Raw genomic sequence first — 14,758 nt, 5'->3', positions numbered from 1 at the left:
ATCTTTAGATCGCCCCTCTTTCTACATTTCCATCTTTGTCCATGAAACCATTAGATTTAAGAACGCATTTTGGGACATTCACACGTTGCTGCGCCTAAAACGTGGAAAAATAAAGCCTATCAACATTAAGCTAAACATTCTCTGTTCAATCAGCTTTATTGATACACTGTACACCCTCCACAACACCACTGCCGGTCAGAATAAACTAGCTAGCTGGGAAGGGCTCATCATGACAACTAACTAAACATGTCTCCACGCTGTGTAACATTACACACGCCATCAATGTGGCCGTAAATTGGTTGATACTCCTTAATCCTCTCTTAAATTCCGTTTTGATCCCTTAAATTGGTGGTGGGCAAAGTTAATCTCTGTCCTCCACAGTTTGGGGTGGATAAAGATGTGTGGGCTAACAGGCAGGGCCAGATAAAAAGAATGTAGTGTTATGCATGATAATACTTGCGCTCAGATGTTCACTAATTTCCCCATGGGAAAGTAAAACAAGACGCCAATATCAGAGTTAGCAATATCTTTTAATCCACCCCCCTCAGCATAGAATCACTGTTGTACATAAATTAAAAAAAGATTCTCTCAATTTCACAGGTTCATTTCTCTCTTAAAAACTTCCAGTTTGACCTCCCTCTCGTATCAAACAAAAAAAGCAGATTGTATTATACAAAAATGCAAACCAATTTTCACACAGTGAATTCTCTTACAAAGTCATAAAATGGTGTAATAATGGCTACATCCACATTGGAGGAAGATAATTCTAAACATTCCTTAATGGAGTATAATACATATAAAAACGTATTTTCTTGCTGAAATTAAAACTGTACCTTAATTTAAGAGATATTTTACAAGGGATTAATCATTAAAAAAAACAGCCATTGAGTTTTTCCCAAAAGTTAGGAATTAAAATGTGAGCCCAAAACAGCAGTAAGAGTTCTGTGGTTTGGGGGAAGAGTTCATTGGCTGTGTGAAGGAGGGGTAGGCAGCAGTTTCACTCAGAAACAAATGAAAGCATGAGACTGACATGAACATCATTGCTATTCCCATAGAAACTATATAATTGTTAATTCTACTCACCTATAGGCTTTCAGAAAGGGACAGTTTACTCCAAAATCAAAGTTTGTTGCACGTTTTAGACCTCAAGTGGTTTAACGTTTATTCAAGGTCATGTCCCAAAACATTACACACACACACACACGGTTTGGGACATGACCTTGAATAAACATTAAACCACTTGAGATATATATAAACTATATGCCTTAAACCCAGAATGAGTGGAAATGATAGTCTAGTTACCTGAACATAATTCAGTGCCTATGTTCACCTTTGCCATTGATTTGGGGATTGAGGCTTATAGCTGGATCTTCACAATAGATGGCATGGAATGTGGCCTCAAGCCAACAGACCACTTTTGATATCTAAAATCATTAGACAAATTTGAAGTGAAGTCTCTTGAAGGCTCACAGCTGGAGGGACTTAAGGGTAAGCACATTTTCATGACTATTCTGAAACAAATGAAAACCTGTGTGTGGATAAGTGTGACGCCAAGTTTGACAGTTTCCCTGTGGATGGACAACATGATGCGTCGACCTTGGGATGCGTTACATAGATCACTGTAAGACTGGGAAGTAAGTGATTTCACTCAATGACAGGAAGAAAGAAAAACAAACCCAACTAGTTGATTACATTTTCCCCAGCAGAAACACATTTTTTGTGCTAAATATTACAAAACATGTGTCTCTGCCTGTCATGTGATTAGTGATGATGGTGACAAAATGAGTGTGCCAATTAAGATTGCTTTCAATTTGGTTAGGGTGCTTCCAAATTATCTCATACTGTTGGAAGGAATGGCCTAGAACTATTCCTTGAGAATATGAAGCATGCCTTTGACTAAATTAAAGGCTTACCCGGATGACCTCTTAAAAAAGAGAAAACCTCAACACATTTCTAATATTTCCACACCGTCACCCAGCACAGCGCACTTTACTTTGACAAAAAGACAGTGTACATTTTCTACAATATAACCTAACACACGCACACAAACATTTGTATTGTTGTTGTAAATTTTCAGCATTAAATTGTGTCTTCTTTCGGAAGCATATTTCAGTAGAGAACTTATCTTTGTTTGAACACAAAAAGATTAAGTGAACACACATCAATGCGCACAGAAGTCCTTCAACTGGGAAAGGATAAAGTCTGTTGGCAACCAGTAGAGAAATAATATAAAACATTTAGCTGATTCTAAGTAGAGATCATTTAATATAAATGCTGAGCGAGTAGAATAAGAGGTGGCACATTAATAGTGCTTAGTATATTAATGTATGTATACATACTCATATGTATAAGTGAGTTGTTTACCTAAACAATAAAATATAGCAAAGAGTAGCCCAAGAGGCATGAAGTGTGGTTGAAGAAAAAAAAAACGAACACCCTATAACTGACCCTCAACACCCATCTACACTGATCGCTGACCGTTTTTTTTTCCTGAACCCAAATTATGAAACCCGATCGTAACCGTGTATTCGTAACCGTTTGAGCACTGGGATCAACCTCTTTGCATTTCAGCGCAGCTTTTTTCTCCAATGGCCAACCATGACAATTGTTTACAAAAAGGCATAGAGCTCCTTAACGAGCATCAGCGATAAACAATTACCATGACAGAACAATAATAAAGTAATAATCCTAATAATAAAAAGCATGAGCTGGCGCACACCCAGAGAACATTATTTAGTGTAGCGGTTTTGACTAATGGTGAATAAACTGGAAGCTATAAAAACAAAGTCGCACACTCCATACGTTTTACCTCCCAGTCATTTATTGGGTAAAAAAAACATTAACGTTTCAAAAAGGCACAGTGATGCCGAAACATCACTTTTTTTTTTACCCAATATATTACTGTGAGTTATACATATGGATTGTGCAACTCTTTGTTTTTATAGCTTCCAATAATAACACCAGAAAACGATATAGTTAAAAATATCATTAAAAAGATCAAGACTTTGACTAGAGGCTTTTTGAGGGGCAACACACTCTGGCTGCTTGCTTTAAGCCTCACATGTGTGGCCCAAAGTCCTGGGTTTTGAATCCACTAAGATACCCTGAATATGTGTCTTGATACAGACTTGTTCTAAAATGAACTAATAGTACACGGTTAAAAACAAAAAAAGGGATAGGACTTTTTTTTAAGCCTGTAGAATGACAGTTATTTAAGACACTTCGCTACTCTAACGGTTGACATTGACGCACAAACTTTGAAAGGACTGTTTGGCAGACTACAGACACCTTTAACACACACACGTATTAAGAACAAGAGGAGCAAAAAAAAATGTGCATATTGAACCATTTTACTTCCCCTCCAATTACGGACTAGCGTTCAGGCAGGCCACACCCCCTTAAATCGCAATTTACGCAAGCAAAAAAACAAACAAGGGAACGCAACTTCATAGAAGTTAAGGAGAACCAATGACAAGATAATCCCAATGGGGAGGCCTTTTCAATGACCAGATAAGGAGCTCTGAGGAAGACGAAGAACAAAAACACCAATCACCCCCATATGATTCAATTCACACTGGGAGGGGATTCAATCTCTCTCGCAACGTGGAAAATGTTCTTCCTGCAGTGTGAAAATTAATGTTGTGTTACACTCCCTGGAATGTGCATTTCCGCACAGCAAGTTCGATTGAATTCCAGCCCATCAAAGTACAAACAAGACATTTCTGCAGCAAGTCACACCACATCCCACGAGAAGCACATAGAGGCATAAATGTTCCCTTATAGAAAACATGAGAAAAGCTCATTATCAAAAAGATACATTTTGCAATCTTTAAAACAGAATGCTTTGGTTAATAAGATACTGCTTTTCAAGTATGAAACAGACATACGATGTATTCATAAAATGCACTAATAAAAACCAGACTTCTCATGGCGGGTTAAATACGGCATGCGGCTTGAAGCGACATGGTCTTGTTTGGCTCTGAGGGTTGACTGAGCGTTGGTGGAACGTTCCCCCCCCCCCCCCCCCCCCCAATCTGGTCAACCACGTTTTACGATTCTGGGGATGGCGTATTCCTGAACACTAGCGTTTACACCTTTATTACTGAACGCCAACAGAACGGTTACTACACTGACTAACCGTTAGTTAGCTGTCAAAGGCATCAGAAAGAAACAACGTGTCATACCGGGGTGGCAGGTAGTCTAGTGGTTAGAGCGTTGGGCCAGTAACCGAAAGGTTGCTAGATCGAATCCCCGAGCTGAGGAGGTAAAAATCGGTCGTTTCGCCCCTGAACAAGGCAGTTAACCCACTGTTCCTAGGCCGTCTTTGTAAATAAGAATTTGTCCTTAACTGACTTGCCTTATAAAATATCAGGCTATAATGCATTATAGACAGACACTTACATGATACTTATGACAACTGACATAACTACGTTGTAAAACACCAAGACTTTTGATAGCTATGTAGTACATAAGACCAAAACGACCATAACTTGAGTTAGGATTCGATACTAAATTGGTTACGAAATTGAACGTTTACATTTCACAGCCTTAAAACCATCTTTGGGGGTAATTAAGGTCCCTGCAAGTTGCTTACCCTGGTAACGGGCACAAAAATAGAGGGGGAGAATTGAGAAATAATCCACCCTTCAATGCATTACGCGTCTTGGTATGTGATATCTACGTAGGAGGGATAGCCTTCTTTGAACAATTATCATCATCATCTGCTTTTTTTGACATATCTACTTTGAGTCTTTTTTTATAATCCCAGTAAAAAAAAAAACACAAGAGAAATAAATGTCATCAAATGGTTTCCAGGCGATGAAAGTCATAAAAAAGAAAGAAAATGCTCATTCACAGAACAAAAAGAAAGAAAATTCATATCACGGCAGATACTGCTCATCCTCTAAATAAAACAAGTATGTGTGTGCATGCTTTAGAACAAAGGCTCTGAGTGTGTGTTTGTTGTGTGTGTCGCAGTGTATATGGTCTAGGAGCAGGAATGGACCACACCGTTCTTCTGCAGATCAGAGCCCCCGGGTCCTGGTTCAGAACACAGGCTAAGCGATGACGCCCTAGTGGTCAGTGACAGCATGGCTCCGCCCACACCGCCATCCTGAACTAGACCGCTGGAGCCATTCGACACCTCACTAGAAACGAGGAGAAAGACGAAGAGAGAGAGACGGAGAGAGAAACAGAGAGGCTTAAAGATCACACAGTTGAAGTCGGAAGTTTACATACAGTGAATTCACTCCAACCTAAGTGTATCACAATTCCAGTGGGTCAGATGTTTACATACACTAAGTTGACAGTGCCTTTAAACAGCTTGGAAAATTCCAGAAAATTAGGTCATGGCTTTAGAAGCTTCTGATTTACTAATTGACATCATTTGAGTCAATTGGAGGTGTACCTGTGGATGTATTTCAAGGCCTACCTTCAAACTCAGTGCCTCTTTGCTTGACATCATGGGAAAATCGAAAGAAATCAGCCAAGACCTCAGAAAAAAAATGGTCTGGTTCATCCTTGGGAGCAATTTTCAAACGCTTGAAGGTACCACGTTCAGCTCAAAGAATAGTACTGTGGCGTACAGCAGGTCAGCCACCAGGGGGAGACTCATCGAGGGCTAGTGACAAACATAGTATACATCACGAGGTGATGGCGCCATCTGCTGGACATGCCAGGTCTTGACGGGCTCTCCGGGCCAGGACTAATTGGGATCTGGTGAGTAATCAAAGGCTGATTGCTCACCAGCTGTGCAAGGCCCATAAAGCTGCCAGAAGGGCAGCACACAAGGGAGAGCAGGGGAAGAAAGGACTCCCGTATAGTTGGGGAGGGTTGCAAAGGTATGAGGAGGGAGTTCAGTTTTTGTGGCCGACAGGATACAGCAAGAGCCCAGAAGACGGTAGAGCGGCGAGGGTCTCATGGAGACCTATCCTTATCTTTATTTATTTATTATTTAAACACCCTTGAAACCGAGCTAATCATACTCTGATCTGTGTAAATGTCTTGACCAAACCCCCTGATCTGCCACAAGTACGCAAGTATAAACATGGGACAAGGCCACTCAGCAAGGAAAAAGCCACTGCTCCAAAACCGCCATAAAAAAGCAAGACTACGGTTTGCAACTGCACATGGGGACAAAGATCATACTTTTTGTAGAAATGTCCTCTGGTCTGATGAAAAAAATATAACTGTTTGGAGGAAAAGGGGGGATTGCTTGCAAACCGAAGAACACCATCCCAACCGTGAAGCAGTATCATGCTGTGGGGGTGCTTTGCTGCAGGAGGGACTGGTGCACTTCACAAAATAGATGGCATCATGAGGCTGGAAAATTATGTGGATATATTGAAGCAACATCAATACATCAGTCAGGAAGTTAAAGCTTGGTCGCAAATGGGTCTTCCAAATGAACAATGACCCCAGCATACTTCCAAAGTTGTGGCAAAATGGCATAAGGACAACAAAGTCAAGGTATTGGAGTGGCCATCACAAAGCCCTGACCTCAATCATATAGAAAATTTGTGGGCAGAACTGAAAAAGCATGTGTGAGCAAGGAGGCCTACAAACCTGACACAGTTACACCAGCTCTGTCAGGAGGAATGGGCCAAAATTCACCCAACTTATTGTGGGAAGCTTGTGGAAGGCTACCTGACACGTTTGACCCAAGTTAAAAATTGTAAAGGCAATGCTACCACATACTAATTGAGTGTGTCACCTTCTGACCCTCTGACCCACTGGGAATGTGATTAAAGAAATAAAAGCTGAAATAAATTATTCTGACATTTCACATTCTTAAAATAAAGTGGTGATCCTAACTGACCTAAGACAGGGACGTTTTACTATGATTAAATGTATTTGGCTAAGGTGGATGTAAACTTCCGACATGATATTATCCTTCAGCATGTCATGTCTTTATACATGTGTTTTACTATTGAGTTGTGTGTCTCCACTCACCCCAGGGCCAGAGCAATCTCCTCCAGCTGGGCCTTGTGGTCCTGCTGGCCATTCTCTGCAGTCTTCGTCTTGTACAGGACCTCATGAGCCACCTGGCTGTCCTGTAGAGACCACATCAACTCACATGTCATGGAGCGGGTATGTGTCGTGAATGTAATGTTTTTTTAAATTCTATAACTGCTTTAATGTTGCTGGACCTCAGGAAGAATAGCTGCTGCCTTGGCAGTAGCTAATGGGGATCCATAATAAAATACAGACACTTGAACACAAACCAGCTATAATACCAGACGACAACATCAATGGAGCCGGAGGAGATGGCTGCCATTTCACGATCCCCTAACCAATTGTCCTATTGTGTATGTTTTTTTTTACGTTATTTGTAACTTATTTTGTTCATAATATTTGTCACCGTGTCTAATGACCGAAAAGAGCTTCTAGATATCGATTTCTCACCCCGTACTGGAGGAATACTTTTTCTTTAACGAGTCTGATGAGAAGAATTTACTTCAGACCCCGACAAGGCCTTCATTCGCAGGAGAAAGAGACATCGGGGACAAAGGTCTGGGTGCCTTGTAAGGATCCGATGACGAGCGGGTAATCTCCCTTTACCATTACTCCTATTAGCCAACGTACAATCAATGGGAAATAAACTAAAATCACGTATATCCTACCAACAGGACATTTAAAACAGTAATATCTTATGTTGTTTCACCGAGTCGGCTGAACGACGACATCATACAGCTGGCGGGTTTTAAGCTTTTTCGGCAGGATAGAACAGCGGCCTCTGGTAAGACAAGGGGTGGCTGTCTATGTATATTTGCAAACAGCTGGTGCACAAAATCGAAAGAAGTCAAGTTTTGCTCGCCTGAAGTAGAGTATCTCATGATAAGCTGTAGACCACACTATTTGCCGAAAGAGTTATCTATATTCTTCGTAGCTGTTTATTTACCACCACAAACCGATGCTGGCACTAAGACCACACTCGATGGGTTGTATACAGCCATAAGCAAACAGGAAAACGCTCATCCAGAGGCGGCGCTCCTAGTGGCCGGGGACTTTAATGCAGGGAAACTTAAATCCGTTTTACCTAATTTATATCAGCATGTTAATTGTGCAACCAGAGGGAAAAACTTTAGACAATCTTTACTCCACACACTGACATGCAAAGCTCTCCCTCGCCCACCATTTGGCAAATCTGACCATAATTCTATCCTCCTGACTCCTGCTTACAAGCAAAATAAAGCAGGAAGCACCAGTGACTCGGTCTATAAAAAAGTGGTCAGATGAAGCAGATGCTAAGCTACAGGACTGTTTTGCTAGCACAGACTGGAACATGTTCCGGGATTCTTTCAATGGAATTGAGGAGAACACCACATCTGTCACTGGCTTCATCAATAAGTGCATCGATGACGTCTTCCCCACAGTGACCCTACGTACATACCCCAACCAGAAGCCATAGATTACAGGTAACATCCACACTTAGCTAAAGGGTAGAGCTGCCGCTTTCAAGGAGCGGGACTCTAACCCGGAATCTTATAAGAAATCCCACTATGCCCTCCATCAAACAGGCAAAGCGTCAATACAGGACTAAGATTGAATCATACTACACCGGGTCCGACATTCATCGGATGTGGCAGGTCTTGCAAACTATTGCAGACCACAAAGGGAAGCAGAGCCGCGAGCTGCCCAGTGACAAGCCAAATAGCTTCGAGGCAAGTAACACTGAAACATGCATGAGAGCATCAGCTGTTCTGGACGACTATGTGATCACGCTCTCCGTAGCCGATAGGAGTAAGACCTTTAAACAGGTCAACATTCACAAGGCCAGACGGATTACCAGGACGTATACTCCAAGCATGCGCGGACCAACTGGCAAGTGTCTTCACTGACATTTTCAACCTGTCCCTGACTGTAATACCAACATGTTTCAAGCAAACCACCATAGTTCCTGTGCCCAAGAACACTAAGGTAACCTGCCCAAATCACTAACGACCTGTAGCACTCACGTCTGTAGCCATGAAGTGCTTTGAAAGGCTGGTCATGGCTTACAACACCATTATCCCGCTAACCCTAGACCCACCCCAATTTGCATACTGCCCAAACAGATCCACAGATGATGCAACCTCTATTGCACTCCACACTGCCCTTTTCCACCTGGGCAAAAGTAACACCTATGTGAGAATGTTATTTATTGACTACAGCTCAGCGTTCAACACCAGAGTGCCCTCAAAGCTCATCACTAAGCTAAGGACCCTGGGATTAAACACCTCCATCTGCAACTGGATCCTGGACTTCCTGACGAGCCGCCTCCAGGTGGTAAGAGTAGGTAACAACACATCCGCCACACTAATCCTCAACACAGGGGCCCCTCAGGGATTCGTGCTCAGTCCCCTTCTATACTCCCTGTTCACTCACGACTACATGGCAAGGCACGACTCAATACCATCATCAAGTTTGCCGATGACAACAGCGGTAGGCCTGATCACCGACGAGACAGCCAAGAGGGAGGATGACGAGACCTGGCCTGGTGGTGCCAGAATAACAAATCTCCCCCTCAAAGTAAATCAAGACAAAGGAGATGATTGTGAACTACAGGAAAAGGAGGACCAAGCACGACCCCATTCCCATCGATGGGGCTGTAGTGGAGCAGGTTGAGAACTTCAAGTTCCTTGGTGTCTACATCACCAACAAACTATCATGGTCCAAACACACAAAGACAGTTGTGAAGAGGGCACAACAATTCCTATTCCCCCTCTGGAGACTGAGAAATATGGCATGGGTCCTCAGATCCTCAAAAGGTTCTACAGCTGCACCATCGAGAGCATGCATCAACGGCCTGGTATGGCAACTGCTCGGCCTCCGATCACAAGGCACTACAGAGGGTAGTGCGTACGGCCCAGTACATCACTGGGGCTAAGCTGCCTGCCATCCAGGACGTCTAAACCAGGTGGTCAGAGGAAGGCCCTAAAAATTGTCAGACTCCAGCCACCCTAGTCAGACTGTTCTCTCTGCTACCGCACAGCAAGCGGTACTGGAGCGCCAAGTCTAGGTCCAAAAGGCTTCTACCAGCTTCCAGCCAGAAGACTCCTGAACAGCTAATCAAAGGGCTACCTAGAGCCCTCTTTTACACTGCTGCTACTCTGTTTATCTATGCATAGTCACTAACTCTATCCATGTACATATTACCTCAACTAACCGGGGCCCCTGCACATTGACTCTGTACCAGTACCTCCTGTATATAGCCTCGCTATTGTTATTTTACTGCTAGTGTTTATTTGTTACTTAACACTTATTTTTCTTAACTTCTTAAAGCATGGTTGGTTAAGGGCTTGTAAGTAATGTAATACCTGTTGTATTTGGCGCATGTGACAAAACACAATTGATTTGATATGGCATAAGGCTAGCAATAACTCTATAGGGCGTTGGGGGCAGGGCAGAATGATTTCACATTAATACAGACAACCTACTATTCTCCCATCAATCCATCCCCCTCTCCCTCACCATGTCCATCTCGCGGGTCCTCTTGCCAATCTCCCTCTCCACCTGGTGGAGCTCCATGCTGAGCTGTTCGCTGGACACTGGGGCAGCGCTGCCAGAACCCCCCGCTGGACCAGGCCACTTCCCCCCCTGCTGGCCCTGGTTCTGACCTGGCTGGGAGAGCTGGTGGAAGAGGAGGAGGGAGTCCAGGGTTAGTAAGGTCAGTTTTTCCACCCTACAATTAACCCCATTCTCTACCAATACTTACAAGCTCGGATGCCCCGCACCCCAAAAAAATGCTAGGTTTTTGTATCAATTTCAAAGCAAAATGTTGATGTTGCCCGTCCTGGATTCTGGTTGAGGGTGTCTACACATGAGTATTACAAGTGTTTGTCCCATCTCTCTGTTTGTGTGTGTGAATACACACCTCCATGCCGTGGATCTGAGACTGTTGGTTGATCTGCTGGTTGACCTGTTGGAGCTCAGTCTTCAGCTGCTCTCTGTCCTGAGTTGGCATAGGCAGCCTGAGAAAGAAGAGAATAGTCAGAATTACTGATAAATGTGAATTAATAGTGGGAAGGAGTGAATGAGTGATTGATGGATGAGAGGATAAATAAATGGATGAGAGGTGTGTTCGGCCGTACCTTTCACTGAAGTGTCCCTGAGAGGAGACGACAGTTTGGTGGGAGGGGTAGGAGGCTCCGCCCCAGCCTCCGTGGTTCTCATAGGAGTACTCCGCTGTTGGCGGGACAATGACGCGTTAACCACCGATCATGTCTTAGATACTTGGTTCAAATATTCATTGAGACATGCAACGAAAAACGTTTTGCAACTGAAAGCGAAATGAAGTGTTCCTTAAAGGGGTAGTTCACCCAAATCACAAAATGAAATGTGTTTCCTTACCCTGTAAGCAGTATATGGACACGGTATGACTGCAATCAATGCTTTGGTTTAGGTTACCCGGCACAAATCCCATTAAAGTCATTGGACCGATATTAGCATTTTTTGAGCATCATGTTCAAATCATTTGATATGGGACTTAAATGAGCTTCACAAACAATTTGAGACTTTAGAATGATTTGGACATGTGAGAATGCTAAAATGTTAGCATTTGGAACAATGCCAGGTAAATAAAACCAAAGATTGGATTGCGGTCATACCTTGGCCATAGACCGCATATTGTAATTTGGGTGAACTATCCCTTTAAGTCCAGGCAGTCACTCTCTGTTTCCTTCTGTTTGGTGCCTAATAAATATGACCGTGATAAAGGTGACGACAGTGAATGGTCAAAGTAAAGTTGCAAGTGCCAAGTGTGAGTAACCTTACCGGCTATGGCCATGTGCTTGGGGTTGGGTCCCTGGGTGGAGCCCAAGGCTTGCATGGGGCCTGTCGTCTGGTAGCCTGTCTTGGAGGTGCGTGAGATGGCCCCGAAGCGCGACACAGTGGGCTGGGGGCCGAAAGGGATGATGGGGTCGTCGTCCTTCACCTCTGTCCCCCGCCTGACCTGGGCATCCATGGAGGGCTCCCCCCGCCTACCTTTACCGTCCACATTCTAGATAGAGAGGGGGGGTGGACATTTAGAACAGTCATTTAGCAGGCCCCTTATTTAGTCAGTAACAGTAGCAGGCCCTTCATTTAACAATAATTTAACAGAGTCATTCTACAAAGAGACACGGGAGAGAAAGAGAAATGAACAAAAAGGCTGGGTTGAGAAAGAGAGTAGGGGCACATTTTAGAATTGTAGACATTGATCAGACACGCTCATCCAGAGTGAAATACAATAATAAAACAAAATGGAGAGAAGAGGGAAAGATGGTGCGAAGAGAGGAAAATGAGAGCGAAAGGCCGAGGGGCAATTAACAATTGAACCATTTAACAGATGCTCTCAAACAAAGCCAAGAGGAGAGATGGTGAAGTAAGAAGATAAAAAAAAAAGTGAGGAAGACACTAGGTAAAATAGAGCTCATGTAACTTATTGTTCTAATCCTCCTCATCAAGCACAACACTGCTCCTGTGACATCTGAACCAGTAACACGTTCAGACACATACCCGTCTCGCTAAGACCCACCGGCACTATTCCAACTGTCACTCACCATCATCTCCATGGCCCCGGGCGCCATGACATCTTTGGGCTTCGAGTCCTTGGAGCCGATGTAGGAGCCGATGGTGTCACAGGACCAGGGAGAGTACTGGCCCGCGTAGTCGGGCTCCCTGCACTTCCCAAAGGCTTTGGAGCTCTCCTCCCCATACTGTGGAGACAGGCAGATGTGTTAGTAACTTACTTATATATCCATGCTAACTAGGAAACAGCATTTAAACATGCTAAAACATAGGCATTTTAAACGTGTATATAGGGCGGAATAATTTCAAATATTGAATTTTACTGAAACAGGGTCATGGCTAGATAAGATTGTCATAGCTAAAACAGCACCAGAAGCTCTGTTTTGAAACTGTTATAAATAGACAATGTCATGACATTAAAACTACCAGTGGGGAGCTTTGAAGGCCAACACTAGTCACTCAACAGTTTGTTTCTGGACCAGGCAGAACTGACTTGTGTGTGTTGACCCTGAGTGACATTCGGTGTGTGTGTGTGTGTGGTCCTCACCTCTGGGGGGTAGTCGCTGGGGAAGGTGTGGGGGAGGGTGGGCGAGGGAGCGATGACCTTCCTCTCCTCCAGCTGGGCCATCAGCTCCTTACGGCGGTGGTGCAAGTAGTCTAGGCTGGGCTGGGAGGAGCGCCCGTACGGCTCCTAACAAACCACAGGACAACATTTCTAATGATTAGTTACAATTAAATATAGTGTACACAAATGGTGCAGGTCGTCCAGACTGGGCTGGGAAGAGTGGCCATACTGTTCCTAGTTAACTCACCTCGGGACACAGTTCATGAGAACTATTCAATATTAAATACATCTGACTCTGGCCAACTTCTAACGACACAAATGTCTAACTCAAGGGAGATGCAGCTCATATCAAATTTATTTATATAGCCCTTCGTACATCAGCTGATATCTCAAAGTGCTGTACAGAAACCCAGCCTAAAACCCCAAACAGCAAGCAATGCAGGTGTAGAAGCACGGTGGCTAGGAAAAACTCCCTAGAAAGGCCAAAACCTAGGAAGAAACCTAGAGAGGAACCAGGCTGTGTCATCTTATATCTTATGAGTTATCAGACAACTGCATTGTAGTCCGTGTGTATGTTCACCAATGGTCATCAACCTGGAGTTTTACAGGGTTTGCTAGCTTTTTGCTGAGCCCAGTGGCAACACAGCCGGATTCAACTGATCAACTGTTCATCCAGACCTTGGACTGGTTGAGTAAGGTTTTACTACTGGTCCGGTCCAAAAAGCCAATCTACCTTGTAACTCTCTGGGACCAGGGTTGCTGACCACTGTGGAGGAACCAAACTCACTCTGACGTAGGACCTCAAGGGTTGGGGCTGGGCCCCTGGTGGGTAGAATCCTTCTGGGGGGTACCTCTCCCTGGCAGCCTGCTCCTGGTGGTAAGGGGGCCCTTCCAGGGGTGCGGGGCTCATCCGGACCATGTCGTCCCTCTGCGAGGGGTAGGGCTGGGGCGGAGGAGGGGGGCCGGGGTAAGGGCCGTGACGGCCCCGGGTGTCATAGTGGGGTGGGGGAGGGTAGGAAAAGGGAGGGCCCGAGTGGGGGGCCGGGTAAGGGCGATCGGGTGGGCCGTAGTCAGGGTAGGGATCCTGGTAGGGGAGTCCGGCGGGCTCGCTGGGGGGAGGGGGGTTGCGGATGTAGCGCTGGGGGGCGTACTGGGGGGGCTGCTGGTAGGGGTAACCTGTGGGGCGAGGGGGAAACGACATTTTCTTCATATTGGTCATTCAACAATATAGGTTCAAAACACAATCAATGAAAGCATTGAAATAAGTCAAAGTAAAAACATGACAGAAACTAAATGAGATGTTTCAACAGCACAAAACAAGCATTTAGCAGCCTCACCTTGGGGATACTGCGAGGAGGAGGGCGGGGGGCGAGAGTCAGAGTAGTACATCTCAGGTAGCTGCTGCGGGTACATCTGAGGCCCCCGGGGCACCACGCCACTGGGCATCTGCTTAGGCATGGACATGTGGTCTCCTGGCCCCCTGGAGTAGCCCATGGCATGGGGTGGCTGGGGGTACCCTTGTTTGGGCCCCGAGTCCAGACTGAGGGTAGAAAAACAGTGAGTTCTGGATACAATAAATACATAAATCAATCAAGTTTTCGCATCAATGTAAAAAATAATTTTAAAAAGTGTTTATTTAACCAAAACAATATAGCTAAACACACATTTTCTTCTGTTATAAAATATATTAACCAAATAGATATA

At 44.3% G+C, this 14,758-nt stretch overlaps 1 protein-coding gene across 1 annotated transcript in view; it reads right to left on the bottom strand.

Annotated features, from left to right (window-relative positions):
- Window positions 1-511: 511 nt before the first annotated feature.
- LOC109874617 (roquin-1-like) overlaps window positions 512-14,758 on the bottom strand; it is a 39,239-nt gene continuing 24,992 nt past the window's right edge. Inside the window, exons 11-20 of the mRNA XM_031809848.1 lie at window positions 14,392-14,594; window positions 13,842-14,230; window positions 13,037-13,180; window positions 12,522-12,677; window positions 11,755-11,980; window positions 11,073-11,166; window positions 10,856-10,952; window positions 10,453-10,611; window positions 6,952-7,052; window positions 512-5,147 (exon numbers count right to left, since the gene is read on the bottom strand). Of these exons, the coding sequence (XP_031665708.1) occupies window positions 4,988-5,147; window positions 6,952-7,052; window positions 10,453-10,611; window positions 10,856-10,952; window positions 11,073-11,166; window positions 11,755-11,980; window positions 12,522-12,677; window positions 13,037-13,180; window positions 13,842-14,230; window positions 14,392-14,594 (1,729 nt within the window). The 3' untranslated portion in view covers window positions 512-4,987. The remainder of the gene's footprint in view (window positions 5,148-6,951; window positions 7,053-10,452; window positions 10,612-10,855; window positions 10,953-11,072; window positions 11,167-11,754; window positions 11,981-12,521; window positions 12,678-13,036; window positions 13,181-13,841; window positions 14,231-14,391; window positions 14,595-14,758) is intronic.

This window comes from Oncorhynchus kisutch, linkage group LG30 (genome assembly GCF_002021735.2).
Source record: "Oncorhynchus kisutch isolate 150728-3 linkage group LG30, Okis_V2, whole genome shotgun sequence".
In the NCBI taxonomy this organism is placed as follows: domain Eukaryota; kingdom Metazoa; phylum Chordata; class Actinopteri; order Salmoniformes; family Salmonidae; genus Oncorhynchus; species Oncorhynchus kisutch.
Note: the sequence above shows the minus strand (reverse complement) of the source record. Positions and strands in the feature narration are given on the sequence as shown.